General features: G+C 45.9%; 1 protein-coding gene across 1 annotated transcript in view; it reads right to left on the bottom strand.

The window, feature by feature from the left end:
• LOC309564365 (uncharacterized protein) overlaps positions 1-21,737 on the bottom strand; it is a 175,290-nt gene that overhangs the window by 80,249 nt on the left and 73,304 nt on the right. The window contains exons 5-10 of the mRNA XM_082268992.1: positions 20,009-20,106; positions 19,781-19,886; positions 17,056-18,393; positions 13,467-13,591; positions 3,525-3,638; positions 1,883-2,003 (exon numbers count right to left, since the gene is read on the bottom strand). Of these exons, the coding sequence (XP_082125118.1) occupies positions 1,883-2,003; positions 3,525-3,638; positions 13,467-13,591; positions 17,056-18,393; positions 19,781-19,886; positions 20,009-20,106 (1,902 nt within the window). The remainder of the gene's footprint in view (positions 1-1,882; positions 2,004-3,524; positions 3,639-13,466; positions 13,592-17,055; positions 18,394-19,780; positions 19,887-20,008; positions 20,107-21,737) is intronic.

Genomic DNA, 21,737 nt, shown 5'->3' with positions numbered 1-21,737 from the left:
GCCCACCCTTTTTTGAAGCCTATTAGTGCCTCTGGCTCTAATCATGTGCTTCAAAACAAAAAACCCCATTGGAATCCATGCGTCCAGCGCCCTGCATGTAGATTAGGGGGCCGGATGCATAGATAGGGGGCGGCGCCCCTGCACCCCCAATGGATGGGCCGCCACTGCCCATGATGCACTAGGAAACCAACAAGTGAACCGGAAAGACGTCATCATCAATCACTTTTGGTTCATGTGTATATATTCTGGGAGTGCCTGCTGCAGACGTCGCATCTGGTGCGCAGGGTGGAGCAGCAGGAAGGTGAGCAGGATCCAGACTGGAGCAGAGCAACTAGCAGATGGCACATGTGGTGTGCAACATGGAAACGCTATAGCAGAAGGTGAGCGGGGAACGGAGAAAGAGGACTGAGCAGCAGAGGATCAGCAGAGATGGGGGACCAGAGCCAGAGAAACTAGAGATGTTACATGCGGTGTGCAGCATGGGAGGAACATAGTGAAAGGTGAGGGGGGACCAGAGAGAGAGGAGGATCAGCAAACCAGAGGAGCAGCAGAACTGGGGGTTACCACTGAGTGGGAGGTCAGCAGAGCTGGGGGTTACCACTGAGTGGGGGATCAGCAGAGCTGGGGGTTACTACTAAGTGGGAGATTAGCAATGCTAATGGTACTACTGACTGGGGCGTCAGCAGAGCTGGGGGTTACCACTGAGCACGGGATCTGCTGAACAGGGGTTCTAATGAGCTGGGGATCTGCTAAATAGAGGTAATAATGAGCTAGGAATCTGCTGATTGAGGGTACTAATGAACTGGGGATCTGCTACATGGGGGTACTAATGAGCTAGGGATCTGCTGAACAGAGGTAATAATGAGCTAGGGATCTGCTGAGTGGGGGTACTAATAAGCTAGGGATCTGCTGAACAGAGGTAATAATGAACTAGGAATATGCTGAGTGAGGGTACTAATGAGCTGGGGATCTGCTGAACAGAGATAATAATGAGCTAGGAATCTGCTGAGTGAGGGTACTAATGAGCTGGGGATCTGCTGAACAGAGGTAATAATGAGATAGGAATCTGCTGAGCGAGGTTATTAATGAGCTGGGGATCTGCTGAACAGAGGTAATAATGAGCTGGGGAATCTGCTGAATGGGGGTACGTACTGATGAGCTAGGGATCGGCTAAACAGAGGTAATAATGAGTTAGGGATCTGCTGAGTGGGGGGTACTAATGAACTGGTGATCTGCTGAACAGAGGTAATATTGAGCTATGAATCTGCTGAGTGAGGGTACTAATGATCTGGGGATCTGCTGAACAGAGGTAATATTGAGCTATGAATCTGCTGAGTGAGGGTACTAATGAGCTAGGGATCTGCTGAACAGAGATAATAATGAGCTGGGGATCTGCTGAGTGTGGGTACTAATGAGCTGGAGATCTGCTGAACAAAGGTAATAATGAGCAAGGGATCTGCTGAGTGAGGGTACTAATGAGCTAGGAATCTGCTAAACAGAGGTAATAAAGAGCTACGGATCTGCTGAGTGGGGGTACTAATGGGCTGGAAATCTGCTGAACAAAGGTAATAATGAGCAAGGGATCTGCTGTGGGGGTACTAATGGGCTAGGGATCTGCTTAACAGAGGTAATAATGAGCTAGGGATCTGCTGAGTGGGGGTGCTACTGGGTCCTTTTAAAACAAACAGAAAATCAACACACACAGGACATTTGCCAAGCTTCAAAAAAGCACGTTGAAGCTGTAAAAATAGGATATTTTATTCTCACCATGCGGTCTCTGGAGGACACAGCTCTGCTTTTAAATCAGGGCTGTGGCCTCCAATGACTAAACCAGGAATGAAATCTTCTTTAAAAAAATGAATGGGTTTATATAATTACTCACCTTTGCCGATCTCCACAGGAATTTCCTCCTCTTTGATCATAACATATTCGTTGTCCTCCTCTGATTCCTCCTCCATCATGAACATCTCATCTTCTTCAACTTTGATAATCAGGCCATCAACCTGCATAAGAAACATGGGGGGGGGAATTTACTCAAATGGAGGCAGACAGAATCTGGAGCAGCTGTGTGGCAACCAATCAGCTTCTAGCTTTCATTTTCTAGCTGAGGATAGAAACTGATTGGTTCCCACACACAGCTGCTCCAGATTATGTCTGCTTCCGTTTGAGTTAATTACTCCCAATATTCTGAATAATAGCTCAAGAGTTTGATTTCTTCTTAGAGATTAAAGCTGAGCTCCAGGCAAACAGAAAGATACATAGATGACATACATATATGGGGACTGTTTAAGCTGCCGAAGGATTTGTGGTGTAGTTCAGTTGGTCTTCTGGTTTAGGTGCCTGAAGGAGCGTGGAGCATGCTCCTCCATTTTGTATATATATATATATATATATATATATATATATATATATACTTTGCTATTTGTTTAAACTCCATTTCAGACAATTATTGTTGCACGTATCTCGCAATTAACACATTATGGCATGTTCTAATTGTACTATCTGTTTCCTGTAGATGTTGTCCCCTTTAGTTCCAATTTCTTCGTATGAGATCAGAAATGTTTAACTCTCTTTATTAACCAATAGAATCTACTTAATAAGTTAATCTCCGTAAATGGAGCATTTCCTATAGCTTGGAATTGATCAGTTTATACCCCCTTATAAGGAAGTTACCCTAGACCACCCCCCTTTTGGTGATGCCTGTATATATAGTTTTGAAATGTAATAAACGGACTAGAAGACCTTTAAATCACACTCTGACTAGCTTGATTTATTCCAGAGGCAAAGGTTTCTCCCGGAGACTCCGCCCTTACACAGAACCGACTTGACTTCAGTAGTCCGGGACTACTAGGAAAGAAGTGGGTTGAGCCAACCACTTTCAGTGCCTTTGACAGATGCTCAAACTTCTGTGCAGAAGCAGCAACTAAAGCCCCGTACACGCGCAACGAATTTCCACCGACCGGTCATCCGTCTTTTGTCCAGAGTGGTGTCTGTTGGTTGGAATGTGCTCTAGACTGCACACGAATTTTCCCGCACGACAGAATTCTACTTCAGAAGTGATGTCATGTGTTGGATTCCTTTCTAAGTGTTCTTTCATCTCTGAGCATGCCTAGTCTTGCTCATAAGATTTTTCCCCATCGAAATCTGTACTAATGAGACGAAAATCGGACGTGTTTTGATGGTCGACAAAAATTATATAGCCTGCACACCAGGATTTTTTCGGCCCAAAAGTCGGAGTCGGTTGTCAGGAGCACCATACTAAGAAGCCGAAAATCGTCAGATCGGTCGTCGGACGAAATTTCCCGGCCAAATTTCTACTCGTGTGTACGGGCCTTTAGCTTGGTCCAGAACACACCTCAAGCCTTCTCATTGTCCTCCATAGTGCTGGCACTCCTGCATTAGCAATAAAATTCCAACAATGGTTCTCATTCTTCTCCATTCTGTCCAACACTAAACAAAAACATTTTGCCTGGGGTTCTGCTTTCAGAGATTAGAATGTATCTGAGACTTTTGCTTATATCTACCTGATCTTCTACCTGATCCTCCTGAGGGATCTCCTGATCTTCCTGTGTGGAGTCCCGGGAATACAGAGGACGGGGACATCTCTCTGGGGGGTTTCTGTTACTGGATCCATCTGTAGGAAACACACACACTGACTGAATACATTGGTTCTATGTCTTTATATCAGAGGATGTGTGTATCTAGGTCAGCCTTTCTCAACTAAGGTTCCGTAGAACCTCAGGGTTCCCTCAAAGTTTGTTGGAGGTTCTTTGGGCAATGAGTAATTTATGCCTCTCAGATAAGTAACCAATGACACTTATGATCTTTTTAGCTTTCTCTGTTCTTCCTAGTGACCAATACTTTAAAATATATTCTTCCCACTGATCACCAATGTAAAGAGCATTCTTCCCACTGATCACCAATGAAAGGGACATTTTTACCACTGATCAATAATGTAAGGAGCATTCTTCCCACTGATTACCAATGTAAGGAGCATTCTTCCCACTGATCACCAATGTAAGGAGCATTCTTCCCACTGATCACCAATGTAAGGAGCATTCTTCCCACTGATCACCAATGTAAGGAGCATTCTTCCCACTGATCATCAATGTAAGGGGCATTCTTCCCACTGACCACCAATGTAAGGGACATTCTTCCCACTGATCATCAATGTAAGGGGCATTCTTCCCACTGACCACCAATGTAAGGAGCATTCTTCCCACTGATCACCAATGTAAGGGACATTCTTCCCACTGATCACCAATGTAAGGAGCATTCTTCCCACTGATCATCAATGTAAGGGGCATTCTTCCCACTGATCATCAATGTAAGGAGCATTCTTCCCACTGATCCCCAATGTAAGGAGCATTCTTCCCACTGATCACCAATGTAAGGAGCATTCTTCCCACTGATCATCAATGTAAGGGGCATTCTTCCCACTGATCATCAATGTAAGGAGCATTCTTCCCACTGATCCCCAATGTAAGGAGCATTCTTCCCACTGATCACCAATGTAAGGAGCATTCTTCCCACTGTTTACCAATGTAAGGAGCATTCTTCCCACTGATCCCCAATGTAAGGGGCATTCTTCCCACTGATCATCAATGTAAGGGGCATTCTTCCCACTGATCATCAATGTAAGGAGCATTCTTCCCACTGATCCCCAATGTAAGGAGCATTCTTCCCACTGATCACCAATGTAAGGAGCATTCTTCCCACTGTTTACCAATGTAAGGAGCATTCTTCCCACTGACCACCAATGTAAGGGGCATTCTTCCCACTAATCAACAATGTAAGGGGCATTCTTCCCACTGATCATCAATGTAAGGAGCATTCTTCCCACTGATCACCAATGTAAGGAGCATTCTTCCCACTGATCACCAACATAAGGGGCATTCTTCCCACTGATCACCAATGTAAGGAGCATTCTTCCCACTGATCACCAACATAAGGGGCATTCTTCCCACTGACCACCAATGTAAGGGGCATTCTTCCCACCGATCATCAATGTAAGGAACATTCTTCCCACTGATCACCAATGTAAGGAGCATTCTTCCCACTGATCACCAACATAAGGGGCATTCTTCCCACTGATCACCAATGTAAGGAGCATTCTTCCCACTGATCACCAATGTAAGGGACATTATTCCCACTGATCATCAATGTAAGGGGCATTCTTCCCACCGATCATCAATGTAAGGAACATTCTTCCCACTGATCACCAATGTAAGGGGCATTCTTCCCACTGATCACCAATGTAAGGAGCATTCTTCCCACTGATCACCAATGTAAGGGACATTCTTCCCACTGATCACCAATGTAAGGAGCATTCTTCCCACTGATCACCAATGTAAGGGACATTCTTCCCACTGATCACCAATGTAAGGGGCATTCTTCCCACTGATCATCAATGTAAGGAGCATTCTTCCCAATGACCACCAATGTAAGGAGCATTCTTCCCACTGATCACCAATGTAAGGGGCATTGTTCCCACTGATCATCAGTGTAAGAATTATTCTTCCTACTGACCACCAATGTAAAAATATTCATCTTACTGATCACCAATGTAAGGAGCATTCTTGCCATCAACCACCAACCTAAGGGGCATTCTTCCCACTGACCACCAATGTAAGGGGCATTCTTCCCACTGACCTCCAATGTAAGGGGCATACAAGCCCTGGGTGTCAAATACAACATGGGGTTGATTTACTAAAACTGTAGAGTGCAAAATCCGGTGCAGCTGTGCATGGTAGCCAATCAGCTTCTAACTTCAGCATGTTCAATCAAGCTTTGACAGAAAAATACCTGGAAGCTGATTGGTTTCTATGCAGATCTGCACCAGATTTTGCACTCTCCAGTTTTAGTAAATCAGCCCCAATGTATGCCATATTCCTTATTGATTTATTCATTCTTCTACCTACAACTTACTGTTCACCCCATGGTACCACGCGTTGTAGAAATTGTAATAATTAGTAGGGGTTCTTCAACACCAGAAAGTTATTTCAGAGGTTCTTCCATGTTAAAAAGGATGAGAAAGGCCAATCTAGGGGGGATCCTCAATACTCTTCTCTCCTTTACAAGAAATGAAAGTCTCCTCTTACCCGGTGATGTGAGGGGCGGCCGGTCCTCCATCATGGCGTCCAGGTTGGTGCTTAGAGGACAATGCTGGTCTGCAAAGAGCAAAGTAAACTGGATTAACATGGAGCTCTTTAGAGTTTGGCAGATGCCACGTTTGGCTCCCTGGTTCCCATATGGGCTGGCAGTTGGGTAACCCGGTGGCCATAGAAGTGGCAGTTTGGATCACATGAAGGTCTCTGTTCCAGACGAGGGAGGGGTGTTATTCCTAAACATGGACTCTTCTGTCTGTGAATAGGACGGGTTCTTCTACCTCTAGTGATAGTTGGGTTGTATATGAGAAGCAGAGGAAATGTGATGATAAAATATATCTTCTAGGAGACATAAACAATTATTTTCATTGCGCTCAATGCGGCAGAAGACATAATGACTCGGTGGTGGCGTGAAAGACGGACAGATCGTCCGCGGTCCTCCGCAGAATTAAATAGTAAAATTAAAAAGAGGCCCCGATAATATTTATACCTCTAGACCCCCCAATACACCAGAGGAGGCTGATCCCCCCCTGCAAAACCTGCTGACCCCTGATTACAGAGGACATGCCACCTGACCCACAACATCACATGACCAGACTTCCCAGGGTGCTGGGACTCATTTCTCCTTCAAAAAGAACACATTATTTACCTTCTTCACTCTCCCAGCAGGGTTTGTAGCCTGGATATAAGCTTTTTTCCTTTCTGTGGGCTACGACAAAATGGCCACCACTCCTCCTGCATTAAATAACAAACTCATAAGTAGAGAATTACTTTTATTTGTGGGACCTGAACAATGCATCTGGTAAAGACTAAATGAGTCAGACTCAGTGGTGGGCAAAACTGTTTTTATTTCACTGAGTTGCATAAAAAGGGTTCACTGTGGTCTACAGTAAAATGGCACCGAGGACATTTCCTCCTTTCACACGGCAGACGTTTGCCCTCTAGCGGTGGCTCTGGAATAAACAGCTCCCTGTCACTATTTTCTACTCCAGAAGATTGTTAATCATTCCGCTGAGCGTCACTATAGTAACCAAGGAAGCTGCTGGGCTGTGGAACGCACACAACGGAAGTTGAGGGAGCCACAGGGCGGAAGTGACCGGAAGTAGTTTATTTGTCATCCTTATTAATTTTAAAACGATATCGATATACACTTATTGGGATTTTTTTTTTGTTTACCAAAAATATGTAGCAGAATACAATTATCCTAAAATGATGAAAAAATTCGATTTTTTTTTTTTATTGGCTGTGTTTTATAGCAATTATAGTAAAAAAATATTATTTTATTTTTTTTTTAAATTGTCGCTCTTTTTTGTTTATAGCGCAAGAAATAAAAATCGCACAGGTGATCAAATACCACCAAAAGAAAGCTCTGTTTTTGGGGAAAAAATATGTATTCGGGTACAGCGTCGCACAACCGCGATATTGTCAATTAAAATAACGCAGTGCTGTATTGCAGAAAATGGCCTGGTCATTAAGGGGGCAAATCATTTCCGGGGTGAAATGGTTAAGCATTTAACCACTTTACCACCGGAGGATTTTGCTGTCTTACGTCTGGGCCACTTCTTGCGATTCGGTACTGTGCGACTTTAACTGACAATTGCGCGGTCATGCAATACCATACCCAAACAAAATTTACGTCCTTTTTTTCCCACAAACAGAGCTTTCTTTTGGTGGTATTTGATCACCTCTGCGATTTTTATTTTTTGCGATATTAATAAAACAATGCGACAATTTTGAAAAAATAACATTATTTTTCTACTTTGACAGTTAAAAAATATCCAATATATTCAATTTTTGTCATATATTTAGGCCAAAATGTATTTAGCTACATGTCTTTTACAAAAAAAAATTTACAATGAGCGTGTTTTTAACCGCTTTAAGACCGGAAGATTTTACCCCATTCCTGACCAGGCCATATTTTGCGATTCGGCACTGCGTTAATTTAACGGACAATTGCGCGGTCATTCGACGCTGCACCCAAATTAAATTGACGTCCTTTTTTCCCCCACAAACAGAGCTTTCTTTTGGTGCTATTTGATCACCTGTGTGATTTTTACTTTTTGCGCTATAAACAAAAAAAGAGCGACAATTTTGAAAAAATAACAATATTTTTCACATTTTTTTATATGAAATTCCCCCCAAAAAATGTAAAAATCAAAATTTTTTAACATTTTAGGCCAATTTGTTTTCTGCTACATATGTTTGGTAAAAAAAAAAATCGCAATAAGCGAATTTTGATTGGTTTGCGAAAAAGTTATTGTGTTTACTAACTAAGGGAAAGATTTTTGCCATTTTTATTGTTTTTTTTTTTTTAACGAGTAATGGCGGCGATCTGCGATTTTTTTTACGGGACTGCGACATGACGGCGGACAGATCGGACCCTTGACTGACATTTTTGACACTTTTGGGGTTACCAGTGACATTACTACAGTAATCAGTGCTATGCATATGCACTGTTACTGTAAAAATTACACTGGCAGTGAAGGGGTTAACTTTTTTTGAGAGGGAGGGGTTAAGTGTGTCCCTAGGGGCGTGCTTCTAACTGTGATTGGCTGTGGCTTGAGGTGTAAGAGCAATGATCAACGGTACTACATAGCAGGACCGTATGATCTCCATTCTTACACAAGGGAGAATGACAGGCGGCTTTGTTTACATTAGCCGCCTGCCTTTCTCCCAGTGTAACCGACGATCCTGAGTGCCCGGCGGACATCGGGTCTGCCGGGCACAAGTGCGGGGGGGGGGGGGGGGGTCCGTGACCGAGCGGGAGTGGGAGCGCGCATCCGGTGGCGCGCGCTCGCTCCCTAGACCCTCACAGGCGAGTGACGTACCGATACGTCACTTTGCCTGTGAGGGGCTGACCGCCGCAGTATATGTACTTGCGGCGGTCGGCAAGTGGTTAAGGGGGCAAATCCTTCCGGGGTGAAGTGGTTAAGCATGACGTGGCAGGGGGGTGTCTCTTATGCCTACATACTTTTGCTAATAGGTGTTTCTCATTCCCATCTCAGAAAGTTGGGCGGTACGGATTCAGTCATGAATGAGTCATTGGGAATGAAGTGCACCGTTATCTTGATGAACTGTGAGAGGTACTCCATGGAGTGCACATGTCTCATATCAGTGGGATCACCAATTCTATCCATGATTATTTTGCAAGAGCAAAGTCACCCTTTAACAGTTTTGGGTGGGGTCTGCCCAATAGTGTTCCGAGGTTACCCCTGACCCCCTAGTCAAATAAGGGTATACCATGCACTCTAGTAGGACAGGGTTAGACCAGGGACCCTTATCAGTTCAGGGTTCAAATGGCATCCTAGTCAGGTGAGGCTACAGCTGGTGTAGCGAACAGTTGTCACCCCAGACAGGTCAGGCATACCTGGCACCCTAGTAATGTCCAGGTACACCTGGAGTCCTAGTAAGACCAGGCTACATGAGGCATTCTATTCAGGTCAGGGTACACCAGGCACGTTACATCGGACACCCTAGTCAGGTTAGGCTCTATTGTCCTATCAGTGCAGCCTCATCAGTGCCGCCTTATCAGTCCATCCTCATCAGTGTCCTATCAGTGCAGCCTCATTAGTGTCCTATCAGTCCATCCTCATCAGTGTCTTATCATTGCAGCCTCATCGGTGCCGCCTTATCAGTGCAGCCTCATTAGTGTCCTATCAGTCCATCCTCATCAGTGTCTTATCAGTGCAGCCTCATCGGTGCCGCCTTATCAGTGCAGCCTCATTAGTGTCCTATCAGTCCATCCTCATCAGTGTCTTATCAGTGCAGCCTCATCGCTGCCGCCTTATGAGTGCAGCCTCATTAGTGTCCTTTCAGTCCATCCTCATCAGGGTCCTATCAGTGCAGCCTCATCAGAGCCACCTCATCAGTACAGCCTTATCAGTGTCCTATCAGTGCAGCCACATTAGTGTCCTATAAATCCATCCTCATCAGTGTCTTATCAGTGCAGCCTCATCGATGCCGCCTTATCAGTGCAGCCTCATTAGTGTCCTATCAGTCCATCCTCATCAGTGTTCTATCAGTGCAGCCTCATCAGAGCCACCTTATCAGTACAGCCTTATCAGTGTCCTATCAGTGCAGCCTCATCAGTGCCACCTTATCAGTGTCCTATCAGTGCAGCCTCATTAGTGCCAACTTATTAGTACAGCCTAATCATTGCCTCATCAGAGCAGTCTTATCAGTGCCTTATTAGTGAAGCCTCATCAGTTCCCTATCAGTGGAGCCTCATCATTGCCCACCAGTGCAGCCTCATCAGTGCCGCCTATCAGTGTCCCAGTCACCCCAGACAGGTCAGCTACCAATGGCAACTTAAGCCCCGTACACACGTACTGATCATCGGCCGAACGATCGGCCGTCTTTTGTCCAGGGCTGTCGTGTCTGTTGAAAACTGCAAAAGACTGCACACGAATTTTGTCGGCCAACAACAGCCGACTGCAGAAGTGATGTCATGTGATGGTTAACTTTCCTTGTCTTTTTTCTTTTCTGAGCATGCCCAGTCTTGCTAATCTGCTGTCGGTTGGCCGAAATCTGTACTGACTGGTGAACAATCGGCCGTTCTGGTGTTGGCCAACAAAAATTTTACTGCCTGCATGACAGATTCTGTTCGGCCGAAAATGCGCTGTCGGCTGTCGGAAGCATCATACTAACAAGCCTACAATCGGCCGATCGGTCGCCTGCCGAATATTTACGGCCGACAATCGGTACGTGTGTACGAGGCTTTAGTCAGGTCAGGGTACTCCAGGCATCCTTGTAAAACCAGGCTACACCTGACACCCTAGTCAAATGAGGTTACATTTGTAACCTAGAAGAACCAGGTTACAGCAGGTACCCTAATCAGGTCTGGGCACACCTGGCATCCTAGTCAAGCCCAGGTACACCTGAAATCCTAGTAAGAGCAGGCTACATGAGGCACCCTAGTCAGGTCCAGAAACACAAGACACCCCATTAAAGCAGGTTACATTGGCCACCCTAGTCAGGTTAGGGAACACTTGCCACCCCAACTGGGTCAGGGTTCAAATGGCACCCTAGTCAGATCAGGGTAAACGTGGCATCCTAGTCAGGTCAGGGTACACATGGTACCCTAGTCAGGTCCAGGTACCAGGGCCATCTTACTGAATGGGCATGCTGGGCAGTTGCCCAGGGGCCCCACCTGCCCAGCGACCCAGCCCCAGCCAAGCATTAGTCCCGATTCCCATGTGCATCCTGCTGCCGAACTTAGCAGGTGGCAAGCGCCTGTTGGCTCTGCTACGGGAACAGGCACACACAGGACAGTCGAGTCTGACTCCCGTCTGTGTGTGTATTCATCGGACCCAGCCACAGAACTTGGAAACTGTCATGGCACTGCTGTACCAATAAATATCGCCTTATCGATAATTTGCATTTTTATTCTCGTGGGTGATTGTGTAGGCGGGGCCCCAGTGCACTGCATTGCCCGGGGCCCTTTAATGCTCTTAAGATGGCACTGCCGGGTACTACTGGAATTATAGTCAGATCAGGGTACACCAGGCACCCCTTTAAAAGCAGGTTACATCTGTCACCTTATTCTGGTCAGGGTACACTTGCCATTCCAGTCAGGTCAACCAGGCATCCTGCTACATCTGCCACCCTAGTCAGGTCAAGGTACAACTGGTACCCTAGTTAGGTCAGAGTATACCTGACACCCCAGTGAGGTTAGGGTACAACTAGCACCATAGTCAGGTCAGGTTACACTTGGCACCCCAGTCATGTTATGGTAAACCAGGCACCCTAGTAAAACCAGGTTATAACTACTTACTGTATCTAGTCAGGTCATGGTAAATTTGTGACCCTAGTCAGGTTGGGGGTACACCAGTTACACTAGTCAGGTTGGGGGTACACCAGTTACACTAGTCAGGTTGGGGGTACACCAGTTACACTAGTCAGGTTGGGGGTACACCTGACACTCTAGTAAAATGAGGTTACATGTGGCACCCTGGTAAGATCCAGTTATACCAGGTACCCTAGTCAGGTCTCACCTGGCACCCTAGTCAGGTCACACCTGGCACCCTAGTCAGGTCTAGGTACACCTGGCACCCTAGTCAGGTAACACCTGGCACCCTAGTCAGGTCACACCTTGCACCCTAGTCAGGTAACACCTGGCACCCTAGTCAGGTAACACCTGGCACCCTAGTCAGGTCTAGGTACACCTGGCACCCTAGTCAGGTCACACCTGGCACCCTAGTCAGGTCACACCTGGCACCCTAGTCAGGTCTAGGTACACCTGGAACCCTAGTCAGGTCTAGGTACACCTGGCACCCTAGTCAGGTCTAGGTACCCCTGGCACCCTAGTCAGGTAACACCTGGCACCCTAGTCAGGTCTAAGTACACCTGGCACCCTAGTCAGGTTACACCTGGCACCCTAGTCAGGTCTAGGTACATCTGGCACCTTAGCCAGGTAACACCTGGCACCCTAGTCAGGTCTAGGTACACCTGGCACCCTAGTCAGGTCACACCGGGCACCCTAGTCAGGTCTAGGTACACCTGGCACCCTAATCAGGTCACACCTGGCACCCTAGTCAGGTAACACCTGGCACCCTAGTCAGGTAACACCTGGCACCCTAGTCAGGTCACACCTGGCACCCTAGTCAGGTCTAGGTACACCTGGCACCCTAGTCAGGTCACACCTGGCACCCTAGTCAGGTCACACCTGGCACCCTAGTCAGGTCACACCTGGCACCCTAGTCATGTCACACCTGGCACCCTAGTCAGGTCACACCTGGCACCCTAGTCAGGTCTAGGTACACCTGGAACCCTAGTCAGGTCTAGGTACACCTGGCACCCTAGTCAGGTCTAGGTACCCCTGGCACCCTAGTCAGGTAACACCTGGCACCCTAGTCAGGTCTAAGTACACCTGGCACCCTAGTCAGGTTACACCTGGCACCCTAGTCAGGTCTAGGTACATCTGGCATCTTAGCCAGGTAACACCTGGCACCCTAGTCAGGTCTAGGTACACCTGGTACCCTAGTCAGGTCACACCGGGCACCCTAGTCAGGTCTGGGTACACCTGGCACCCTATTCAGGTCTGGGTACACCGGGCACCCTAGTCAGGTCTAGGTACACCTGGCACCCTATTCAGGTCTGGGTACACCTGGCACCCTATTCAGGTCTGGGTACACCTGGCACCCTATTCAGGTCTGGGTACACCTGGCACCCTAGTCAGGTCTAGGTACACCTGGCACCCTATTCAGGTCTGGGTACACCTGGCACCCTATTCAGGTCTGGGTACACCTGGCACCCTATTCAGGTCTAGGTACACCTGGCACCCTATTCAGGTCTGGGTACACCTGGCACCCTAGTCAGGTCTAGGTACACCTGGCACCCTAGTCAGGTCACACCGGGCACCCTAGTCAGGTCAGGGTACACCCGGTCTCCTTTCTTGCACTCTTCGAGTTTCAGAATTTCTTGATAGCTTTTGCTATTTCTGTAAAACATTTCACACACATGAATCTTATTAGAACTACTAGAAACTGTATAAAGGGGTAAATACCACCTATAGGTAGAGGGGATCAGATATTGGTAATATGGTTTTTCACCAGAAGGAACTGTTGTGTTATTATCTTTTAGGAAGGCAGCCCATGTACTTTTGTATGAACTACATCTGTAAATATTTGAATACAATCCTCATTAAAGTGGCTGTAAACCTCAGAGAAGATGTATTAACAAAGCATATCCCTCTATAGTGTGTCCTTTTGCCAATCCAGAGCACTGTCATTTCTGTTCATTACCTTGTTATTCTGCTATCAGCATGAGTCACTTTTGACAAGTTTTCCTGACACCAAGAGAAAAATGGTGACAAGGAGGGACCTCCAGCTGATTGACCGCCTCAGTTCTGTTCCCTCGTGCTATGTGAAGGGGGGTGTGTCCCTTCCCTCCAATCAGCTCTCAGACCTCTGCTTTTCTGAGCTGAGAGATCCTGTGTAAATTCTGCACGCTGAATGGCTGTAGGGGACAGATGGCTTTAGATTAACAGGTACAACTTGTATAGAAAGATTTGTTTCTTCTCTGTGTATCACCTGAGGCCAGTCAGTTCACTGGGTATATGGGAGGGTTTACAACCACTTTAACCGGTTCAAGACCGCCGACCGCATATATACTGCGGCAGGCTGGCCCTCCTGCGCGAACCGATGAAGGGCTACGTCGGTAGCGCACCTGCAGCTAGGGGGCGAGCGCATGCCGCCGCCGGGGGGCGCTCCCGCCCCCACTCGGCAGTGGGGACTCCGATGCACGGGGCAGGCAGCTCTGATTGCCGCCAGCCACCCGCGATCGTTCCCCGCTGAGAGAGAAGAATGGTCAGCTGTTGTAAACACAGCAGACCGTTCTTTTATCTGGAATGATCACAGAGCGCCTATGATCCTTCTATATAGGATCACAGGTCTCTGTGATCATTTCACAAGCCACGCCCCCCCCCCCCCCCCCACAGTTAAAATCACTCCCCTAGGCTCACATTTAAACCCTTAATCACCCACAGTGTAAACCCCTTCCCTGCCAGTGTCATTATTACCATTATTACCAGTAACAGTGCATATTTATAGCACTGATTACTGTAGTAATGTCACTGGTACCCCCACAAGTGTCAAAAATGTCAGTCAGAGGTCCAATCTGTCCGCCACAATGTCGCAGTCCCGCAAAAAAAAAAAACGCAGATTGCCGCCATTACTAGTAAAAAAAAAAAAAAAAAACAATAAAAGTGACAGAAATCTTTACCTTAGATAGTAAACGCGATAACTTTTGCGCAAACCAATCAAAATATGCTTATTGCGATTTTTTTTACCAAAAATATGTAGCAGACAACAAATTGGCCTAAAATGTTAAAAAATTATGATTTTTACATTTTTTGGGGGGGAATTTCATATAAAAAAAATTTGAAAAATATTGTTATTTTTTCAAAATTGACACTCTTTTTTTGTTTACAGCGCAAAAAATAAAAATCGCACAGGTGATCAAATAGCACCAAAAGAAAGCTCTGTTTGTGAGGAAAAAAAGAACGTCAATTTCATTTGGGTACAGCGTCGCACGACCGCGCAACTGTCAGTTAAAGTAACGCAGTGCCGAATAGCAAAATAGGCCCTGGTCTTTGAGCAGCCAAATCCTCCGGGGCTTAAGTGGTTAAGGGGGCAAATCCTTCCGGTCCACCAGTTTTTGAGTAAATGTAGCCCCCTGATCGAATCATGTATTCCTAACTGAGAAGAAAGAAAGACCACCACAACATTTTTCTTTGGAGATCTCGTTATCACAGTCTTGCATTAATTATTTATTTAACACGCAGTCATTATTTTACCTATATGTCCTAGGAACAACAGTTTATAGACTTTACCCACTGTTATGTCATGGATAGACATTTCTTAGCACCAAGATAACTTTAGGGCGGGGGACTTCAAACTATGGCCTTCCAGTTGTTCAGGAACTACAATTCCCATCATGCCTAGTCATGTCTGTGAATGTCAGAGTTTTACAATGCCTCATGGGATGTGTAGTTCCGCAACAGCTGGAGGGCCGTAGTTTGAGGATCCTTGCTTTAGGTCAGGCATGTTCAACCTGCAGCCCGGGGGCCGCATGCGGCCCAGAACCGCAGGCAATGCGGCCGGAAGTCGGGTCGGGGGCACGGCCACAGCGGCTTCCAACTAACTGTAGGCAGAGGCTGCCTCAGAAGGGATCATCCCCTCTAGTTGTGTTAAAATAGTGCTGGGGGGGGGGGGGGGCGGCAGCTCAGGAAGGGCGCGGCTGCGTTTAATTACTTATATACCTTAACTATAGTACCATATATGTTCGAGTATAAGCCGACCCGAGTATAAGCCGAGGCCCCTACTTTTATCACAAAAAGATGGGAAAAATCATTGACTCGAGTATAAGCCTAGGGTGAGAATGCAGGGTACTGGCATGGTGCAGGAGAATGCAGGGTACTGGCATGGTGCAGGAGAATGCAGGGTACTGGCATGGTACAGGAGAATGCAGGGTACTGGCATGGTACAAGAGGATCTGGGGTTGTGGGCATACTACAGGAGATGCAGTGCTGTGGGCATGGTACAGGTGGACCATGCCCGCAGCACTGCATCCCTTGTAGTGTGCCCGCAGCCCTGCATAATGGCAGGTAGTGCATCTGTTTCACTTACCTGTTCCAGAGGCGCCTTCATTTTAAAAATGGCGCCGCCCGGCGCCGACAAGTCATTGCGCACGCGGAGCCGTCGGAGCGGCCAAATACTTTTTTTTTTTCTTGACTCGAGTATAACCCTAGGGGGACGTTTTCAGCACAAAAAAATGTGCTGAAAAACTCGGCTTATACTCGAGTATATACGGTATATATTTTATATGCGGCCCGAGAAAATTTCTCTACACTCAATGTGGCCCAGAGAAGCCAAAAGGTTGGACACCCATGCTTTAGGTGAAAGAACTTTGTGAACAACCATTAAATTCGAAGCAATCCAACTATTTTTCTTATGTATTGCGTTGCTTTTTTCTGGATTTGTATTTATTTATTTAATAAAAATAATAAAATGAAATTGAAATTACAAAAAAAAATAAATCTAAATGCTGTAGATAAGTTACAGTAGATAAACGGGATGGACAATGGTGGCCTTATACTGTATAGGCTGTAGATAAACTTCTGTGGGTGAACATGATGGCCAACTGGTGGCCCGTCTGAATTCTCATATCAGCATGAAAGAGAAAATAAATATACTATTTCATACTATGGAAGCACTGTATTACATGTAGATTTAGAACAGGAGCGGCTCAAAAGAGGACACCAACTCAGCAGGTATAAAAAGTAGTACGGGGGTCTCCAAGATCACATTATAAAAAGTTGTAGGTCCCTTTTCTAGAAGCAAGGTCTGAAAATCTGGCATCAGTGATGACCATCGTTCCATCTGCTGTACGTTCGTTACGACTGCCCATATAATACGTTCTCCCTAATGTGCGCTTGTTCATGCTCAACAAAAGTTGGTCTCTGTGGGAAGCGTTTCCCGAACTGGGAACATAAATAGGGCTTCACCCCCTGTGTGAATTCTTTGGTGCAAGAGAAGGAGAGACTTCCTGACAAAGCTCTTCCCGCATTCAGAACACAAGTACAGTTCATTCCCTGTGTGGCTTCTGCGGTGAATTTCGAGTGTTGCTTTGTTGGAGAAGCTCTCGTCACATTGGGGACATGAACACAGATTATCCCTAATGTGACTTTTGCGGTGGACATCAAGAGACGACTGTTTTACAAAACTCTTGCCACATTCGGAGCACGAATACGACTTCTCCCCTGTGTGTGTTTTTAGATGGTCCACCAGAGACACCTTAAATGCAAAGCATTTCCCACACGCGGAACAGGAGAAAGGCTTCTCCCCCGTGTGAGACCTCTGGTGAACGATGAGAGAGGATTTTTGCGTGAAGCACTTCCCGCACTGAGAACAGGAATGAGGCCTTTCCCCCGTGTGAATCCTTTGGTGTTTAACTAGAACGGATGGATGGGCAAAAGATTTCCCGCAATCCGAACAGGAATAGGGCTTCTCCTTTGTGTGAGTCCTTCGGTGCTCGACCAGGTACGTCTTGGTCTTAAAACGTTTCCCACAGTCGGAACACAAGTATGGCTTCTCTCCTGTGTGCGACCTCCGGTGGTTTTCAAGATGCCACTTCCGGCTAAAATGTTTGCCACATTCTGAGCAGGAATATGGCTTCTCTCCGGTGTGGACACGCTTATGCATAACTAAATGGGAGTTACAGGTAAAGATTTTTCCGCAGTCCGAACATGAATACATCTTCTCCTCTAGGTGAGCCTTCTCATGCTGAAGCAACATTGACTTCTCAGAGAAACATTTCCCACACTGAATGCATGAATACAGCTTCTCCGTCAGATGCACCTCTTGATGTTTTTCCAGAGCCGACGCACTACAAAAACCTTTCTCGCAATTCGAAGAGGGAACTGAATATTGCCTGGCATGATCGCTCTGGTGATTTAAAAGGTATGCGTCAGTCACAAAGGAGTTCTCGCACTCGTTACAGAAGCACTGCTTCAGTTCTGGGAGGATCTGCTCATGCGTAAGTGCTTTGGATTTGAGATTAAAGCATTTTCCGCACTTAGAACAGATAAAGAGCTTCTCGTCCCAATGACTTCTCCTGTGTTCTATGAAGTGAGCCTTGAATTTGAAGCATTTCCCACATTGGGAACATGAAAATTTATATGGGTCTGAAAGATTTCTTAGATGTCTATTGTCATCTTCCTTTTTACTATCTGGTGAGGTAATGGAATGTTGCTGTCTGTCCATGTTACTTCTACTGTGTCCCTCATCTGGAAAAAAGAGGAAAAAGGTTAAAATTAAGAGGCATGGAGGAGCTCCGCTATGAGAAAAGATTAGAGGAACTAAATTTATTCTCTCTTAAAAAGAGGTTATTAACAGCTTAAGCCCCGGAGGATTTGGCTGCTCAATGACCAGGCCCTATTTTGCTATTCGGCACTGCGTGACTTTAACGGATGATTGCACGGTTGTGCGACGCTGTACCAAAATTAAATTGATGTCTTTTTTTTTCTCACAAACAGGGCTTTCATTTGGTGGTAGTTAATCACCTGTGTGATTTTTATTTTTTGCGATATAAACCAAAAAAGAGTGACAATTATGAAAAAACAATATTTTTCACATTTTTTTTTATATGAAATTCTCAAAACAAAATTTAAAAATGTAAATTTTTTAACATTTTAGGCCAATTTGTTTTCTGCTACATATTTTTGGTAAAAAAAAAAATCATAATAAGCGTATTTTGATTGGTTTGCGCAAAAGTTATTGCGTTTACTAACTACGGGAAAGATTTATGTCATTTTTATTGTTTTTTTTTTTTAACTAGTAATGGCGGCGATCAGCGATTTTTTTTGCGGGACTGCGACATTGCGGCGGACAGATCGGACCCCTAACTGACATTTTTGATACTTTTGGGGGGGACCAGTGACATTACTACAGCAATCAGTGCTATACATATGCACTGTTACTGTAAAAATGACACTGGCAGGGAAGGGGTTAACTTTATTGGTGATCAAGGGGTTAAGTGTGTCCCTAGGGGCGTGTTTCTAACTGTGATTGGATGTGGCTAGTGGTGTAACAGCACAGATCAACGGTCCTACATAGCAGGACCGAGTGATCTGTGCTTTTACACAGGGGAGAGTGACAGGCGGCTTTGTTAAGGGGTTAAGTGTGTCCCTAGGGGCGTGATTCTAACTGTTAAGGGGCGTGGCTTGTTGGATCATAACAGAGACATACGATCCTGCTGGATCGCATAGCCTCTGCTATGATCTAAGGGAGAATGACAGACGGCTGTGTTTACATCAGCCGCCTGCCTTTCTCCCTCTCCTGCGGGAGATCGCGAGTGGCCGGCGGACATCAGAGCCGCCAGTCACACGCGCGGGGATGTCAGGGAACGAGCGGGGGCGGGAGCGCGCCTCCGATGGGTCGCGCGATCGCCCCCTAGAGGCTGTGGGCGAGTGACGTACCTGTACGTCGCTTTGCCCAGGAGGGGCTGACCGCCACAGTATATCTTACCCCAAAAATCTCATACGTACACTTCTCCTGCAAGAGGGTTTTTCAGCCTCTGCTTATCACCTGTTGAAGAAATCTAAATGTCTCTTCAGAAGTGACTGAACAAGGAGAACCTGGAACTCTTCTCTGGATTTAGTGTTTATAACTCACCTGTGCTGATCTCTGGAGGGACTTCATCCTCCTCATATGGCCTATTATCCTTCACATACGTTTCTTCACCTTTTACTTCTATTCCAGGATCACTCTGGCTTACATCCTATGAGATCCACAAAACAATAAGAATGGCCACAATAAAAACTGTACTCTGTCACCAAACATATGACAGGTACTGTGTTTGTTCTAATCATAAGAGAGATGCCAGCACTGAACTCCATCTACCTGAGGTTCCCATAGGATGTTATGATGTTCCTGTGTGGAGTCCCGGGAATACAGAGAACGGGGACATCTCTCTGGGGGATTTCTGTTACTGGATCCATCTGTAGGAAACACACACACTGACTGAATACATTGTTTCTATGTCTTTATATCAGAGGATGTGTGTATCTAGGGGGATCCTCAATACAAGAAATTAATGTCTCCTGTTACCCGGTGATGTGAGGGGCGGCCGCTTCTCCATCATGACGTCCTTATAGAGATCCTTGTGTCCTAAATTATTCCTATCTTCTGTGCCAAATGAGACAGTGACATCCTGACACCTTATAGGAACCTGACACACACAATGATACAGTCACCATCCAGACACATCCCTTGTCTGTTACTTAATGTCCCAGAATTCCCGGCACCGCTCACCTCTCCCGTCAGCAGCTCAATGATCTTCTGGGTGACTTCTAGAATCTTCTTGTTATTCCACTCATGTGTCAGTGAAGGAACTGGAGGGTCCATGATATAGGTTTTCCTTTGACCATGTTTGGTCAAGCCATCAGATAACTTGAAATGTATATAATTCTATAAATGAGGTGAAATGTACTATATTAGGCAACTGCCTACACTAAGCTCTACAGTGCATGCACACAATAAAAAATTACAATGTCCTCCATCAACAGGTTTATAATTTTTAATAATAGAGATAAGAGTGATGTCATGTGACTTCCCAGAATCCTCCTCACCTCTCCGGTCAGCTCTGTGTTTATTAATAGAGATAAGAGTGATGTCATGTGACCTCCCAGAATCCTCCTCACCTCTCCGTTCAGGTCTGTGTTTATTAATAGAGATAAGAGTGATGTCATGTGACCTCCCAGAATCCTCCTCACCTCTCCGGTCAGCTCTGTCTTTTATTAATAGAGATAAGAGTGATGTCATGTGACCTCCCAGAATCCTCCTCACCTCTCCGGTCAGCTCTGTCTTTTATTAATAGAGATAAGAGTGATGTCATGTGACCTCCCAGAATCCTCCTCACCTCTCCGGTCAGGTCTGTGTTTTATTAATAGAGATAAGAGTGATGTCATGTGACCTCCCAGAATCCTCCTCACCTCTCCGTTCAGGTCTGTGTTTATTAATAGAGATAAGAGTGATGTCATGTGACCTCCCAGAATCCTCCTCACCTCTCCGTTCAGGTCTGTGTTTTATTATTAGAGATAAGAGTGATGTCATGTGACCTCCCAGAATCCTCCTCACCTCTCCGGTCAGCTCTGTGTTTTATTAATAGAGATAAGAGTGATGTCATGTGACCTCCCAGAATCCTCCTCACCTCTCCGGTCAGCTCTGTCTTTTATTAATAGAGATAAGAGTGATGTCATGTGACCTCCCAGAATCCTCCTCACCTCTCCGGTCAGCTCTGTCTTTTATTAATAGAGATAAGAGTGATGTCATGTGACCTCCCAGAATCCTCCTCACCTCTCCGGTCAGGTCTGTGTTTTATTAATAGAGATAAGAGTGATGTCATGTGACCTCCCAGAATCCTCCTCACCTCTCCGTTCAGGTCTGTGTTTATTAATAGAGATAAGAGTGATGTCATGTGACCTCCCAGAATCCTCCTCACCTCTCCGTTCAGGTCTGTGTTTTATTATTAGAGATAAGAGTGATATCATGTGACCTCCCAGAATCCTCCTCACCTCTCCGGTCAGCTCTGTGTTTTATTAATAGAGATAAGAGTGATGTCATGTGACCT

This window comes from Pelophylax lessonae (genome assembly GCF_965119305.1).
Source record: "Pelophylax lessonae genome assembly, chromosome: 9".
Taxonomy (NCBI): Eukaryota; Metazoa; Chordata; class Amphibia; order Anura; family Ranidae; genus Pelophylax; species Pelophylax lessonae.
Note: the sequence above shows the minus strand (reverse complement) of the source record. Positions and strands in the feature narration are given on the sequence as shown.